We start from the raw sequence: 16,555 nt of genomic DNA on the forward strand, positions 1-16,555 counted from the left end.
TAGCTGAACCAAACCAGACAGTTATTGAAGTACACAGTACAGACTCAATGACGGCTGAGTAGAACTGTTTCAGCAGCTCCTGTGGCAGGTTAAGCTTCCTCGGCTGGTGAAGGAAGTACAACCTTTGTTGGGCCTTTTTCACAATGGAGTCTATAGCCGCGTTTCCACCGCAGGAACTTTACCCAGGAACTAGGGACTTGGTCCGGTACTTGGTGTGTTTCCACCGCAGGAACCAGGAACTAAATAAAAGTTCCGGGTAAAAAAATGCCCCCCAGAAAGTCCCTGCTGGCGAGGTGGTACTTTTTTAAAGTTCCGGAACTTTCGGGGGCGGGACTTTGGCGCTAAACATGCTGATTGGTTGAGTTCATGCAGCATTGGTTGAGTTCAACCACCATTTATTCGGATCAACATTTTCAAAATATTACTGTTATTGTGTCATGAAATGTAATTTTAAAAGTATTTCAGGCGAGAATGTAGTTGTTTAAAACTCAAATCTGTTGTTTATTTATAAAGACAGCGCCTATTTAAAAATGTGTTTCGCCGATCTCTGAGACGGTGAGCTCCACGCAATCAGCGGGAGCTCAGTCCTTATGTATCCGCCGAGAAGCAGCCTCTCCTGGGATAGACCTTCTGTGCCGCTGGCTCTGATGTCTCTTCAGTGGTTAAACATAAAATATAATTCAGCTGCGGGGTAAATCTAACAGGTTTTCTTTGGTCTGTATTCAATTTATCTATATGTTAAAATGAAAATAAAAAGGCAAGTCTATATAATATTTATTTCATTGTAATGGCTGTATATAACGTTACACTTATCCCTGAACTAAGTACATTTCTGCAGCTGTTATTATGTTTAAATGAAAATGAAAGGAGGCATTGGTATTTTATATCCTATTTCGTTTTATTGTAAATATACTGAGGGGAAAATTGCAGTAGCCAAAGCGATCTGAGTTCACGCAGCATTGGTTGAGTTCAACCATTCGGATAATTTTCAAATATGACAGTTATTGTGTCTTGAAATGTAATTTTAAAAGTATTTCAGGCGAGAATGTAGTTGTTTAAAACTCAAATCTATGGTTTATTTATAAAGACAGCGCCTATTTAAAAATGTGTTTCGCCGACCTCTGCGACGGTGAGCTCCACTCGATCAGCGGGAGCTCAGTCCTCATGTATCCGCAGAGAGCAGCCTCTCCTGGGATAGACCTTCTGATATGTGCCGCTGGCTCTGATGTGTCTTTAGTGGTTAAACATAAAATATCATTCAGCTGCGGGGTAAATCTAACAGGTTTTCTTTGGTCTGTATTCAATTTATCTATATGTTAAAATGAAAATAAAAAAGGCGAATTTATATAATATTTCGTTTCATTGTAATGGCTGCATATACACATTTCCCTGAACTAAGTACATTTCTGCAGCTGTTATTATGTTTAAATGAAAATGAAAGGAGGCAGTGGTATTTTATATCCTATTTTGTGTTATTGTAAATATACTGAGGGGAAATTGCTGTAGCCAAAGCCATCTGAGTTCACGCAGCATTGGTTGAGTTCAAACACCATTTATTTGGATAATTTTCAAATATTACTGTTATTGTGTCATAAAATGTCATTTTAAAAGTATTTCAGGCGAGAATGTAGTTGTTTAAAACTCAAATCTGTGGTTTATTTATAAAGACAGCGCCTATTTAAAAATGTGTTTCGCCGATCTCTGAGACGGTGAGCTCCACTCGATCAGCGGGAGCTCAGTCCTCATGTATCCGCAGAGAGCAGCCTCTCCTGGGATAGACCTTCTGATATGTGCCGCTGGCTCTGATGTGTCTTTAGTGGTTAAACATAAAATATCATTCAGCTGCGGGGTAAATCTAACAGGTTTTCTTTGGTCTGTATTCAATTTATCTATATGTTAAAATGAAAATAAAAAAGGCGAATTTATATAATATTTCGTTTCATTGTAATGGCTGTATACACATTTCCCTGAACTAAGTACATTTCTGCAGCTGTTATTATGCTTAAATGAAAACGAAAGGAGGCAGTGGTATTTGATATACTATTTTGTTTTATTGTAAATATACAGTAAGGAAAATTGCAGTAGCCAAGGCGAGCTGACTGAAGTTATCAAGTACGCTTCTGTTTATAGATTCACCGGACTTGCGTCGTCGCGGACATCACACTCCCCAGAGGAATGCACAAAGTCTGAACCAACTACCAAGGATGCACGTCCAAAATCAGCGTACTTTTTTTTGTTTTTTTGTTTTTGTTTTTTTTAATCAGCGGTAATTTGTATTGAGAAACGCGCGCAGACCTACGTCACCAGTCTATTTGCCTAATCTACCCGGTACTTTACACCGCGGTGGAAACACAGAAAGCAACAGGTCTGGGGGGAAAAAAGTTCCTGGGGAAAAAAAGTTCCTGGTACAAATGTTCCGGGTAATTTCGGTGGAAACGCGGCATATGTGATTGTCCCACTTCAGGTCCTGAGAGATGGTGGTTCCCAGGAATCTGAATGACTCCACTGCTGTCACAGTGCTGTCAAACTGCAGGGGGTCCAGTTCAAATCTACAATAAAACTCATTCAGGTCATCAGCAAGTCGTTGATTAGCCTCAGTGCAAGGGGATAGTGTCTTGTAGTTAGAGATGGCTCTCAGTCTTCTCCACACTGAAGTTGAGTCATTGGAAGTAAACTGGTCTTCCAACTTTTTAGCGTAGGTCTTTTTAGCCGCTCTAATCTCTTTGTTCAGTGTGTTCCTGGCCGGATTGTACAACACTCAGTCCCCATTTCTGTGGGCATCCTCTTTGGCCTCACAAAGGTGTCCGAGTTTAGATGTAAACCATGGCTTATCATTTTTGAATGTTAAATAAGTCCTGGTAGGAATGCATATATCCATATATATGCTCTGTTTCGCTGGTCCATCTCTTCACAGTATCGCGTGTCTTCTGTCTCTGATTGATAGTTTAGAGCAGGGGTCCTCAATAAGACGGCCTGTGGGCCACATCCGGCCTGCCAGAGAAAAATGTTTGGCCCATGCTAATTTCAAATAAAGTGGCATAAAATTTAAAACACAGCATCAGAAAGCGACATTACCTTAGATTGTGTCCAAACTGGATACGAGCGGTGCAGTGCGACGCTACAAAATACCACAGAACTTATTATAATCAGTGATGCTGTCTACACTCGATGTGGAGCAGAGCGGAGCGACAAATCCGCGACAGAAAACTGCTGAATCTTTCTATTTATGACGTGCTGACAGAACGTTGAAATGGTTCGCAATGCTTTGTCGTGTCTAGTGTAGATGTACAATGTGTCAGTACAAACATTGAAGTAATGTGGAGTAAAGTAGATGATTCATATTTGAATGGACTGAACAGTTTTGAGTAAGCGATGAGTTACCAGCTTTGTTATGGATGTTAGGTCGCAGTGAGTTCACAATTTTAGTGTGAGTTTGTTTAAGCAATAATTGAATTTCAAGATCTGAGGGAAAATATTTATTGTTGCTTTTACTATAGCTATAAAGATCACGCAAAATAATATTCAAACTCACACTTTTAACACTGAATAAAGCACATAATCATTACCTAAAATGATCACTGTCATATTTTGTATGTGTGCCTGCCACGCATCGCAGAAAATAAAAACCATTTCTAATTTCTAATCATGTTCATATGTTTTGAATTTTCTATTGAGAGTTTATTTTGTCGGCGGAACAGAGACAGATCTACGAATACGAGAAAGAAAAAGGAAGAAAGTAAAGCAATGCAAAAAGATAAGGCGAAAGAAAGGGGACCTTACAGGATCAAGCTCACACCAAGTGCAAAACAGTGGTATTTGGAGAAGCTCTCAGGCATCCAAAATATCAACCCATACGAGCTCCCTGCAGTGGCACTAGGGCTGGGTACCGAACTTCGATACCTTTATGGTATCGAACGAAAAACTTCGATACTATGAGTATCGAAAAATTATTTATCTTTCGGTGCCAAATTTCGGTTCCAAAAACCAAGCGGCCGTGTTTTTTTTTTGCCAAGCGGCTGTGTCTGTGTGAGCTTGTAGCATACGTGCATGTAAGGACCTAAATTCGCCGTGAATGGCTGTCGACCACCACGTGACTTGATGGGGAGGATTTTTGAAGATACTCGTAGTCACACAACACAAGTGTAGTTGTTTTTTCTCAAAACGTTTTCGTTTTACAATGTCAAAAGGTCTAAAGTGTGGCTACACTTTATAAAAGTGGATGCCGAGTCAGCAAAGTGCAACATATGCGATAAGAGTATTGCAACCAAAGCCGGCTTGCCCTCCCTCCCTGTTTAGTTTGGTCTACTCCATTGCGTATCTTGAAACACGCCCCCTATCACGTTGTCTAAAAAACAGAGAGAGAGACAGATTTATCCGGTACAGCGAATTTCTCTAAGCAGCAGGCCACTGTATACGTTCACTTAATGCATAACTGACTGTGTTTACGAGAATATTTGCAGAGACAATTATTTTGATATAATTGTGTGTATGTGTTCATTCAGAAGCTACGAAACGCGAAAGATGAATTCATTATCTGTACGCGCATTGTCTGAAATGCTGCTTGCAGCGTGTGCTTTGAATGAGTGAGCGCAAGCTCAACGCGCGTGAATTGTTTAAAACGCTTGAATCAGCAATATTTAGAAACGAGTGCAGACGATCAGCTACGATCCGTTTCACCCCTTCAAGCGAGTGAACAACGCGAATCAAGTTAGGAATTTTACATCACTATTCACGATAGCCCATCGGACTGGAAAACACAATAGCCTCGGGACGTGGGGCTAGCGATTTTACGAGCCCTGCACCTCAGATCTATCCAGTTTGTGAAATACTGGTTTCCACACTGGTTTCGTTAAACAAAATAAATAATTATTTTAAAAGATTGGCTCAAAAGAATCATCGGTTCACTAATCGGATCATGAACTTGCCAAAGATTATCTATTATTGAACATCTCGAATGAATAAAGACTTCAAGTTCATCTGTAAAGCACATAAAGCTATCGTTTGAGTTTATAAACTTCAATTTCATGCATGATTTGTATGGACCTGATAACTGAATGCAAAGTGTGAGTTTTAGAATAATGTTTGTGTCTTGATGAGCATGTATAGCTCACTAGGAGTCGCTAAATGAACAGCTGTTGTTCTTTTTTTTCTTTTCTTTTTTTTTTTTTACAAACCAGTTCACTGTTTTTTTTTACAAACCAGTTTTTTACAAACCAGTTTTTTTTACAAAAATCCCCAAACTGTTTACTTAAATATTCAATTAATAAATAACATCAAAACAGGAGCGTTTGCGTTGCGATGTGGTGGGCTGCTGTGGGCCAGAAAGTCCAGGGCCCCCTTTTGGTCCCAGTCTGCCCCTAAATGGCGCACCCCTATCCAAAAAGCACAACCAGTTGTATTAATAATGTTATCCTGAGTGTGAAGTGTTACCAGAAATTGTTTTAATTAAGGTGAAAAATAAAAGTTTTGTGTTTCATGTATTTGTGTTGATGTTGAAATGGATTTTAAAACATATGGTATCGAAAAAAGTATCGTTAGTAACCAGTATCGAAACTGAGGTATCGAAATTGGCACCGGATCGAAAGATTTTGAACAATACCCAGCCCTAAGCGGCACAGAGACCTGGACCATTTACCTCCATGCACACATATGGACATTGTGAATTATATTGTTTACGATGTAAGTCACCTTGCATTCACGCTGTTAATGGCTTTAATCTAACCAGGGCATTTACATCTTTCAATCATACATTTACCTACCCCAGCTAACCCAGAACTGGTTTGTCCACTTTGCAGCCCCCAACACAAAAAACTGGTAAAACATGTGTCATTGGGCTAAAAACTAATTATAACTATACATACAAAGCTTAAGCCTACATCAGAACATTTTGGAAATATTTGTGTACATTGAACATCTCGTTACAATCTAGTGTTTACAAAACAGTCGCTGTTATTTAAGTTAGTTTTTGTTACTTAAGTGTCATTTTGGTCAAGAAGTGTCTGCTTAATGCAATGTAATTACAATACACTAAAACTCATGTGAATAAACTTACTTTGGCCAGTACAACACTGTTTTCACCACCTGGAGGCTTGTAGTGTCCTGCACACAGACACAGCAGAAAGCCTCGTAACTCTCCAAATACTTATGGCTTTTAAACGCCTGCATTATGTAGTGACATATACCAAAAACAAGATAATTCAACAATTAATAATGTCTATATATATGCATGGAGGTAAATGGTCCAGGTCTCTGTGCCGCTCCAGGGAGCTCATATGGATCGATATTTTGGATGCCTGAGAGCTTCTCCAAATACCGCTGTTTTGCGCTTGGTGTAACCTAAAAAAACTGTATTCCTTTGTTCCTATGTTTTCCATATGTATCGTGTGAGGTACTGGAGCAGTCTTTAACGCAGCAGTAACTTCCAGGCATGGTAAAACAGTGTGGAATTGCTAAATCCACCTCTACTACTGAGTTAACAACACATGTAAACAATCCTGTTTCGCCGCTGGTGTCCTGCCAACATGTCGGAGCCTGTGATATCGAGGGGAGGGGCTCTGTGCTATGACGACAACTCCTCACTCTCAATAGGCAAAGTTCTTCTGAATCTAAATGCAAAATATTCATAATTGTTTGACTAAAATAATATACTGGAGGCAGGGGATCTGAATATTTATTTTGTGACCAACTTTTGATTAACAAAAGCAAAAGTAATATATAGCTTTACTTTCACTGTTCCTCAGTGGAGGAATGATCTTCACAAGCCTCTGGAACATCTCACATCTTCTGAGGAGCCTTTATTTCTTCAGCTCTCAATCACTGTGTTACCTGTATATGTGCGGATCATTTACTGATCTCATCTTACTGACACACATTACTGCAGATATAGAGCACAGACTCAAATATACTGTACATCAGTTTATATCAGTATCTGTTCTACTGTTATAAACCTCTCATTATTTACAAGCATGATCATTTCTTCTTACTGCGTATTTTTACTCAATTTGAGTCTCTGAATAAAACTGAGCTGATGTTTTGCTCCATATTCTCACTGTATCAGATTGTCTGAGTCATGAAAGTCTGATGCATCAGATCTGATTCTGTTGAGTGACGTGCTTCTGTGTGTTGACAGAGAGCGCTGCAGGACTGAAGCTGCTGGGTCGTCTGTCTCTGCTGTCAGAGGCTGATCTCTGGTCTCTGCGAGGACTTCCTAACGAAGCCTTTCCCTCTGATCATCTCAGTCTGATCGTCAAGCTCCAGCTTCCTCCTGTCTGACCCCAACTTTTGACGAATGTAAGGACTGCTCGTCTTTATCATTTTCATGGCATTATAATTGAATTGTAAAAAAAAAAAAAAAAAAAAATTGGGTCAGATAAGTATTTAGTTTTCTGTTCAATAACAGAACGCGTGTTTGTGCGTGTGAAATATTCTCCAGCATGACGTTTGATGCGAGGAAATAGTATGCACTGTTTATGGTTGATGTTTCTGATAATCAGATTGCAGTTACCCGCATTTATGACAGAGTTTTCTATTTGTTTTGGGTTTGAATTTATATTTTGAACTGAGCTTAATAAATACCTAAATGTGCTGCTGCTGTTGTTTTTGCTGATTGAACACACAAGAAGAACAGAAGAAGAAAATCAAGATGACTGGGTTTGTACATCCACATCACATGATCTTATATTGTGGTCATTCTATTGAAAAACTTATCGGTACATAAATGAGAATGAAGAAAAAGCAACTGCTTTCAACGGTGAAAGAGGTTTGGAGAAGGTCAAAGTGAATCAGCGGTGCTCTGAAGAGCGTAAGTGTGCAAATATCCACCAGATTTCAGCTACTGGGCACAAAACATTGATGGTAAAATTCAGAAATCACCATTTGTTAACCCTTGTGGGTTGTTGGGGACGTTTTCATCCACTAGGGGGTAAAGTTGAGTCTTATTTTGGCCACAACTTTCTCTGTGTTTAAGCTAATGGAATGATTTTTGGTGACAAATCTTATTTTGACCCATATTTTGGGAAAATGCTTTGAATTTTTTCAAAAACTCAACGGTACACTGTGGGCAAATTCACTACCCTTTCGAGTTGTTCGTGGATGAAAACATCCACTAAATTAAACTGCTGTAAAAATGTAACAGATAAATATAATAATTTTTTTCTTTTTTTTTTGCATAACTCTATTAATCAACCTCAGTCCTGATCAAAACTACCAAATGTTTAAAAAAATTCGAAGATTTTAACTTTTTAATTACCAAGTTCATAAATGATGTCACTGATTTGGGAAAAAAAACAATATAAAATTTTGTGGACTGGATATTTTTTTTACCTTTTATCACAGTCTTGGGCATGTCAAAGATTAGTAACAAAATTGGCTTTGATGCATTGTTAGTTTTTGTGCAGCATTAGATTTACAAATTTTTCGCCCTAATTAGTTGTTGGTGGCTGTTTTTGCCCCATTGACTTCCATTATAACAAAATGTTTTGATTGCAAAGCCATGACACCATATAATCATGCATTCTTGATTGTGGTTTTCCCTTTTGGGAAGAGGTAAAACAAATATTTTTACAGTTGATCACTAGGTGGGACCATTAACCCTTTAGATAGGCCTGTGCAAAAAAAGGCTTAGTTTCTGGCTTGTATATGGAGTTATATGGAGTATAACAGCAAATTATAGTGTTTGTGTGTGTGTGAGATTCTTGATTGTTGGTGGTTTTCCCTGTTGAGAAGAGGTAACATTTGTTATTTTTTACAGTTGATCACTAGGTGGGACCATTTACCCTTTAGATAGGCCTGTGCAAAAAAAAGGCTTAGTTTCTGGCTTCAGCCGATGGCCGATATGTGCTGCCGATTTTTAGGGCCGATATCTTGAAGTTTTCCCCTTCATTTGCTTGCTAAAATGTCACACTAATAATAAGTGGATGTTCAACATTTCTAAACTTATCATAATTTATTGAGCACAGACTTGAACCATCTCTCGCATCTTAATTTTGTGCACTGCACGGTATTAAAATAAAACATTTATCCAAAGTTAGCCAAACAAATCAATAAACTGACCAAGTATTAAATATATATATATTGTTTAGTAATAACACGGGGCTGCCCACCGACGTGCCTGACTTTAAATCGGCGCTACTAAACATGGATATCGGCCGATGCAGATATATTAAAAAATGACAAATATCGGCCCGATATATCGGTCGACCTCTATTCATAACCACTAAACCCTGAATATGCAACATCTTTAAAAATGGACTTATGTACATTAAAGTGATCAACTTAAAATAATGATCAGTTCTGGAGCCAACAGAAACAGCTGACACATTCACTAGAGTCAAATGCAAGCACTTTTTCTCTGTTGTAGCTCAAATTAAAATCTGATTAGTGAAGAAAAGTTTAATTAGATTAGTTTCTGAGAGAAAATGCACTGTTAATGCAGCGTTAATACTTTCACTTTGTATGATAAAACGTTCAGCAGCATAACCCTTGCACTAATATCAGCTTTCATGTTTTAAAACTAAAAAATATTTAACACAAATTGAGTTATGGAGTGCCACAAGGCTCTGTAGTAGGTCCATTTTACATTTACACCAAATTTATTTGACATTCTAGGTGAAAAGTCTTCTCTAAATGCTGGAAACAACTTCTGATCATTTAGTCTTTGGTGTTTTAAATACTGTGGCAGTTTGAAAACATGTTTTATTTAATAATTATGCAGATGACAGGAAACTATGTTGCGCTTGTGCTGGATTCCCAGAAATCTTTTACAAACCTGCTGGAGTTCACAACATCATTAATCAGTGGATGTTGTACTTTTTTTTTTTACTACTTATGCAATACCACGACTGAGGAGTCCTTGAGCAAGGCACCAAACCCTCAACTGCTCCCCGGGTGCCGCAGCAATAATGATGCCCACTGCTCTGGGTGTGTGTTCACTGCTGTGTGTGTGCACTTTGGATGGGTTAAATGCAGAGCACGGATTCTGAGTATGGGTCACCATACTTGGCTGAGTGTCACATTACTTTCATTAAACGGTAATATGATTTAACTGAAGGCAAATTATCTATACCTTCAACCTCGTATCCCCTGGGTGTGTCTCTCCAACTCTTTCATCAGCTCTTCTTTGGACAGCTTGTCCACATCCAGCACCAAATGCTTCCACTCAATCTGCTCCACACTGTGAGGGTCGTGTCACATTTAATGACTGATCTTGACCTTGACCATGAGCGTTTTTTACTCCAGTGGTTTGTACATCAGGTCCTCGTGGCAGCTGATGCCCAGTGCACCGAAGTGGACACCAAACACAATGTGACAGAAATGACTCCCTGAGAACAGTTTTTTAAAGCTGAGAGGAAACCGCTCCACGATCTGCATGCTGTTGGTGAGACAACTGAAGGGTCAGCTGCTTTAAGGGAGTCAATGGTCATATTTTCTAAAGAAAGCTGTGTACATTATCAGCAAGTAGGGGAAGTGTTAAAGTCAGCATTAAATCAAAATCTGATCAGTGTGAATGATTCATCCATGTTTAAAATAAATTAATAAAATAAACTTAAAATAATCCGTCAACTCCTAAGTTTTAAATGAAATGTCATAACTGCAAGCTTGCATCGAGCTTTGGCTACATTTTTGAGTGTCTCATTCAGTTCAGTTCAAGTTTATTTGTATTGCAATTTTAAGTATATAAAGTGTTGCAAACCAGCTTTACAGGAAATTAGCATATCAGTGGTGACTATATCTAATTGATGTACGTATGGCAGAAATGTATGTTAAGATTTTGTTAATGACTATCAAACATACGATGAACACTATTAACAGCTAATCTTTTATTATTCTTACAGCGCTTCAGATATGCAGTGATATGCTATGAAATGATTGCGGGGGAATTAATTGTAATTTAATAATAAAAGTAACCTAATCATACTAATAGACCTAATAATAAGAAGAATGTAACAGGCCGACATTATTTGGAAATTCCAAATCCTCTTACTATTGACAAAAGTGGATGATGTTTTTTGTTGTTGCCAAACTAAATATTAAGTACATGATTTTTTGAGTGAACTATTTCTTGAAATGAATTTAGCTACAGCATCAGCTCATGCTCACTGATTCCTGACCAGAATCTAGTTGAGCATCCTACTGCAGCAGTGAACTCTGCACTGACTAATGTTCATAAAGTATGCAGTAACAAAATGAGAACAGCTGACTGAAAAACATACAGTGAATGTAAATCGTGTCATTGAGCATGAGGAGCAACCCATGAAAGACGACTGTGAAGAGATGGATCTCTGTATGGCTTCCAGATGCTGGGGAATCCTTCTGTTGGGCTGGAACATAGGCACACTTGGTACTTTATCTACACGGTTAAAGAAGAGTTAACAGCTGGACAATAACATCTCATTCATTTTTATTAATGACAGACCCTGATATTTAGACCTGGCTGGTCTGTTTGCCTCCTTGATTCAGTCTCAGTGGATAATTTTTGGTTCCCCAAGAACCTTTTCAGTGGTCAGAACCATGTGTTCTTAATGTGAAGAACATTTCAATAGTCTAAAAAAACTTTTTTATATATATACTATAAAGAATGTTTGGATGGTAAAGTCTCTTCATGGACCATGAATGATAATAAAGAAACCAATAAAGAAAGTGTTTATATATCAGTCATTGAATTTTCGGTGTACGCTCCGGACCACCGGCTTACCGAAGCATGGATCCCATTACACGACACTGAGTGTGATGACCGATTCATGAACGACTCATTTTAATGAACCGGTCGAACCGATTTGTTAAGCGTCTGTATCACTAGACCTGCTGTATGGTTTGGTAAAACTGAGATTGGGGCAGTTTTATTACATTTTAAAATAATAGAGTTTAGCATTATTTTAATCAGTTAATAATTATTATGATGATTTATAAAGATGACACATTTAAAGCATCTGTGTAACTTAATAATGTTACGCACCCAAGTACGTCCACGCAGAATACGTTTTGGGAATGCTTTTGAGCTCATGATAATACTAATAATGTTTGACAATACAACATTTGACACATGTAGAACATCTGTTGAGCACATCTCGCCATCAAGGCTCATCTTGAGTTGGAAGAGCACACAGCCAAAACGCAGAGCACAAGGTGTAGTGTTTTGGCCTTCAATGAACAAGGACATTGAGAAGGAGTGTGCTTCATGTTCGGTTTGCAATGGTATCACACAGCACCAACAAAAGGGACCACTGAAGCTACATGATACTCCAGAACTTCGCTGGTCAATTGTTGCAACTGATCAATTTGAATGGAATGGTCAACATTATCTTGTCCTGGGATCTCACCCGAGAGCCCAATCACCTTCGAGTGGTACAAAACGAGCCAATGGTACACAAAGTACCTTGGTCTGCAGCATTTGCATCGCGAGCTCCGCCCCGCAGAGCTGGTATATAAGGAGCAACGCGAGCAACTCGCATTCAAGCTTTCGCTTCGGAGCCGAGCACATCGCTTGCTGCAATCACCGGAGTGTTTACAAGCAAGAGCTAGTGTTGGTGTGACGGCGTGATTCAGTGGTTCGTCTGGGTTTCCTGCGACAGCTCCCGCATTCCCCTGAGTGCTTCAACACCTCTAAAAGAGACAATTTCTATCACAAAAGAGATACGGGCTGATTTGCATCTTTTTAAAGATGTCATTTCGCCTGTGTGCTTCTGGTTGCGGTCGATATATCGCTCCTCGTGATGGTCACGATCACTGTGTCATGTGTCTGGGCTTCCAGCACACTGAGACTGCGTTCATGGATGGCTCATGTTCTCATTGCGGGGACATGACCATCTCGGCGTTGAGATCGAGACTCGATTACCTTAAAAGGTATAGAGTCCCCTCTGCCACACCCCGTTCTAGCTCTTCTTCTCGTAAGAGGGCTACTTCAGCTGGTGGCCAGGGTGATCTGAGGGTTACCGTGTGGGCTTCCCCGATGAGCGAACCTCCTCGGGCCACACCCCCCTCACATACGCCGCAGCCGGTTGAGTTCCCAGTTGGGTTTGCTGGACCCTCTCAGGCTCCTGACATTTCATTTGGGGCTCGCGAAGAGGTCCGTATGTCGATCGCCGCACCACAAGGGGGGCTTGAGTCCTCGGGAGATGAGGGTTCGGCTGCGTTGTCCGAGTCCGATCCTGAGCGGACGGCTGTGCTTTCCCGGGCTTGAGTGGAATCCTCCACCCTGCCCCGAGCGCTCAAGGCTGGATGATTGGATCCTGGGGGCTGCTCATGCGGATCACCAGCACTCCCCTCTGGTTCCTTTCTTCCCGGAAGTGCACCAGGAAGTAACTAGTTCATGGAAGGCACCTTTAACTGCCCAAAACCATTCTGGTTCTTCCTCCGCCTTCACTGCCCTCAATGGCGGGGTGGCCAAGGGGTATGCTGGGATTCCCCCTGTGGAGCGTTCTGTTGCGATGCAACTGTGTCCACAGAGTGCCTCCGCTTGGTGTGGTGGTCCCAAGCTGCCCTCCAAGGCCTGTAAGTTCTCATCCACGCTTGTGGCCAAGGCTTACAGAGCTGCGGGCCAGGCCACTTCTGCCCTGCATGCCATGGCCTCACTTCAGGTCTATCAGGCCAAGCTGCTCCGGCAGCTGCACGAGGGCGGTGCTAACCCAGGGTCTCCAAGGATGGTCTCCAAGGATGGCCTCTTCGGCGACGCGGTAGAGAGCTTTGCCCAGCAGTTCTCTGCCGCCCAGAAGCAGTCTGAGGCCATCAGACACATCCTGCCCCGGCGGCCCGCTGCTGCTTCCACCCCGCTGCCGGCGCAACCTCAGCCTGCTCGTCACAGAGGGCGCCCCCCTGCGGCCTCCTCCACTCCCGCTCGGCCACAGCAGCAGCCTTCACCCCGGCCACAGCGAAGAGATGGCCGCAGAAGGGCGGCGCAACCCGTCTCTGCCCCTAAACCTGCCAAACGCCAGGCCAAGCGGCGTTCCTGAGATGGGCGACCCGGAGTTGGAGACGTCAGCTCATCAGGAGATGGTAGCAGGACCACTCCTTCCCCCGGAGGAGGGCTGGGGGAGAATCCTTTGTTCTCGTTTTCTTTTTGTTCCGCCACTGGCCCTGCGGCCGGTGGTAACCAAACCTTCACTAAAAGAGCTGTTTCCTCTACCTTCGGGTCCCAAGAGGCCATGAACGACAGCTGGCGATGTGCTTCCTCGCCGCTCTCGTTCTCCTCTCCCCTTGCCAGTTTCCATGCAAAGACGGCTCAAGAACGCTTCACCTTCTCATGCCCTCTTTGCCACTTGGAGTCAGACGAGTGCCTGCACTCCGCCCCCGCTAAGGGATGCTATACCTCCCATGCCGGGGCTGTCTGCTCCACCACGCTGCCCCACTGTGGGTACGCCTGTAGTCCCCTTGACCCCGCTGGTTTGGTTCCTGGGAGCCTGGCTAGAGCTCCCCAGGCCTTCCTGCTGGCTCATCCGGATGCTCAGGCTCGGCTACGGACTCATCCAGACGCTCAGGCTCAGTTCGCCCAGCGTCCCCCCAGGTTTCGGGGTGTCCACGCACGATGGTGGGCAAAGATGCCCCTGTCATGCGCGCAGAGGTCGCGACCCTGCTGGCAAAGGGCGCGATAGAGCCGGTCCCTCCAGTCGACATGTAGTCCTGCTTTTAAAGCCCTTACTTCATAGTACCCAAGAAGACAGGTGGGTTTACAGCCAATCCTGGACCTGCGTGCCTTGAACCAAGCTCTGCACAGACTCCCGTTCAAGATGCTAACGCCCAAACGCATTTTCAAACGCATTCGTCCGAAGTTTTGTCTGTTTGCCTCTCCAGAAAATTCCCACTGCCAGTTGTTTTACTCCCTGACCGAGGGGACCCTCGGCACGGACGCCCTGGCACACAGCTGGCCACTGGGCCGGCGCAAGTATGCGTTTCCCCAGTGAGCCTTCTTGCACAGACGTTGTGCAAGATCAGGGAGGACGAGGAGCAGGTCCTCATGGTTGCGCCTTTCTGGCCCAGCCGGACCTGGTTCCCCGAACTTGTACTCCTCGCGACAGCCCCTCCCTGGCCAATTCCTCTGAGGAAGGACCTTCTTTCTCAGAGATGGGGCACCCTCTGGCACCCACGTCCCGATCTGTGGAAACTACATGTGTGGGTTCTGGACGGGTCACAGAAAGTTCAGGTACCTTGCCACCACAGGTGGTAGCTACCATCACTTCAGCTAGAGCCATGTCCACCAGACATGACTATGCTTTGAAGTGGAACCTCTTCATCACTTGGTGTTCTTCATGGCGTGAGAACCCCTGGAAATGCCCGATTGGGTCAGTGCTTTCCTTTCTTCAGGAGGGGTTGGAATGAAGGCTGTCTCCTTCCACCCTAAAGGTCTATGTGAAGTGACATTCAGCCAAGTATGGTGACCCATACTCAGAATTTGTGCTCTGCATTTAACCCATCCGAAATGCACACACACAGAGCAGTGAACACACACACACACACACTGTGAGCACACACCCGGAGCAGTGGGCAGCCATTTATGCTGTGGCGCCCGGGGAGCAGTTGGGGGTTCGATGCCTTGCTCAAGGGCACCTAAGTCGTGTTATTGAAGGTCTGAGGACCTCAGACCAGCTCTTTGTCTGTTACGGAGGCCAGGAGAAGGGAAAGGCTGTCTCCAAGCAGAGGTTATCCCACTGGATAGTGGATGCTATTGTCCTGGCTTATCAGGCTCGAGACCTGCCATGCTTCCTAGGGGTGAGAGCTCACTCAACTAGGAGCGTAGCTTCCTCCTGGGCCCTGGCGCATGGCGCCTCGCTAGCAGACATCTGTAGAGCTGCGGGCTGGGCGACACCTAACACATTCGCAAGATTTTATAATCTCCGTGTAGAGCCCGTGTCCTCCCGGGTATTCACCCCTTCGGGCCAGTAAGGACCTGCTCGGTGTCAATCCGCTTGCTGTGCCATTGCACTCCGCGGACTGGATGCGTGCGCTATTCCCCTAAGGTGAGTTCCTCAGTCAGAACCCTGGGTTCCTCCAGCACTGTTGATGTCCAACTCTTGCGTACATGCCCCTTGGTCAGCCATGTGTGGGACTAGGTGCCTCCATGTGTCGTGATTCCCCTTTCTAGGTAATCCCACGTGTGTATGTCCACAGTAAGTCTCTCTGCAGCATGTGTCTTTCCCTTGGCAAGCCCCTTGCCAGCTCTTGTTGTTGAAACTTCCACCCTGCGGGCTGGGTACCTCAGAGTTCTTATGTATCACCACTTTGGTAGATACCTGCCTTCTGTAAGTCCTCCCACGGGCAGGCAGCCTGCTAGCATATGTCCAGCAGGAATATGCTACCCAGTGTATTCTGTGCGAGCTATAGGCCCTCACTCGTGCTGGCCTCACGACAGGGTGCTATCACTCACATGGGTCGCTGGAAGACAGCCATGTGGCGTTTTGTAAGGGACCCCATTCGTAACGTCGAACGTGACCGACTGAAAGGGAACGTTACGTCCCCTTGCCACATCGCTGTTCCGCTGAACGGCCGGGTCACTGGCTCGGCTCCTCAGTGAAGACTTGAATGCAAGTTGCTCGCGTTGCTCCTTATATACCCGCTATGCGGGGCG

The 16,555-nt window shown here is 43.3% G+C and overlaps 1 protein-coding gene across 3 annotated transcripts in view; it reads left to right on the forward strand.

Moving 5' to 3' along the window:
• Positions 1 to 16,555, forward strand: part of angel1 (angel homolog 1 (Drosophila)) — a 41,454-nt gene that overhangs the window by 15,859 nt on the left and 9,040 nt on the right. For 2 of the 3 annotated variants that reach the window (XM_026229355.1, XM_026229357.1), the window contains exon 10: positions 7,130 to 7,585. In XM_026229355.1, coding sequence (XP_026085140.1) covers positions 7,130 to 7,272 — 143 coding nt within the window. In that variant the 3' untranslated portion in view covers positions 7,273 to 7,585. Of the gene's footprint in view, positions 1 to 7,129; positions 7,586 to 16,555 lie in introns of those variants that run through there. The other variant, XM_026229356.1, reaches the window with a different exon arrangement.

The sequence above is a fragment of the Carassius auratus genome, chromosome 42 (genome assembly GCF_003368295.1).
Source record: "Carassius auratus strain Wakin chromosome 42, ASM336829v1, whole genome shotgun sequence".
NCBI lineage: Eukaryota > Metazoa > Chordata > Actinopteri > Cypriniformes > Cyprinidae > Carassius > Carassius auratus.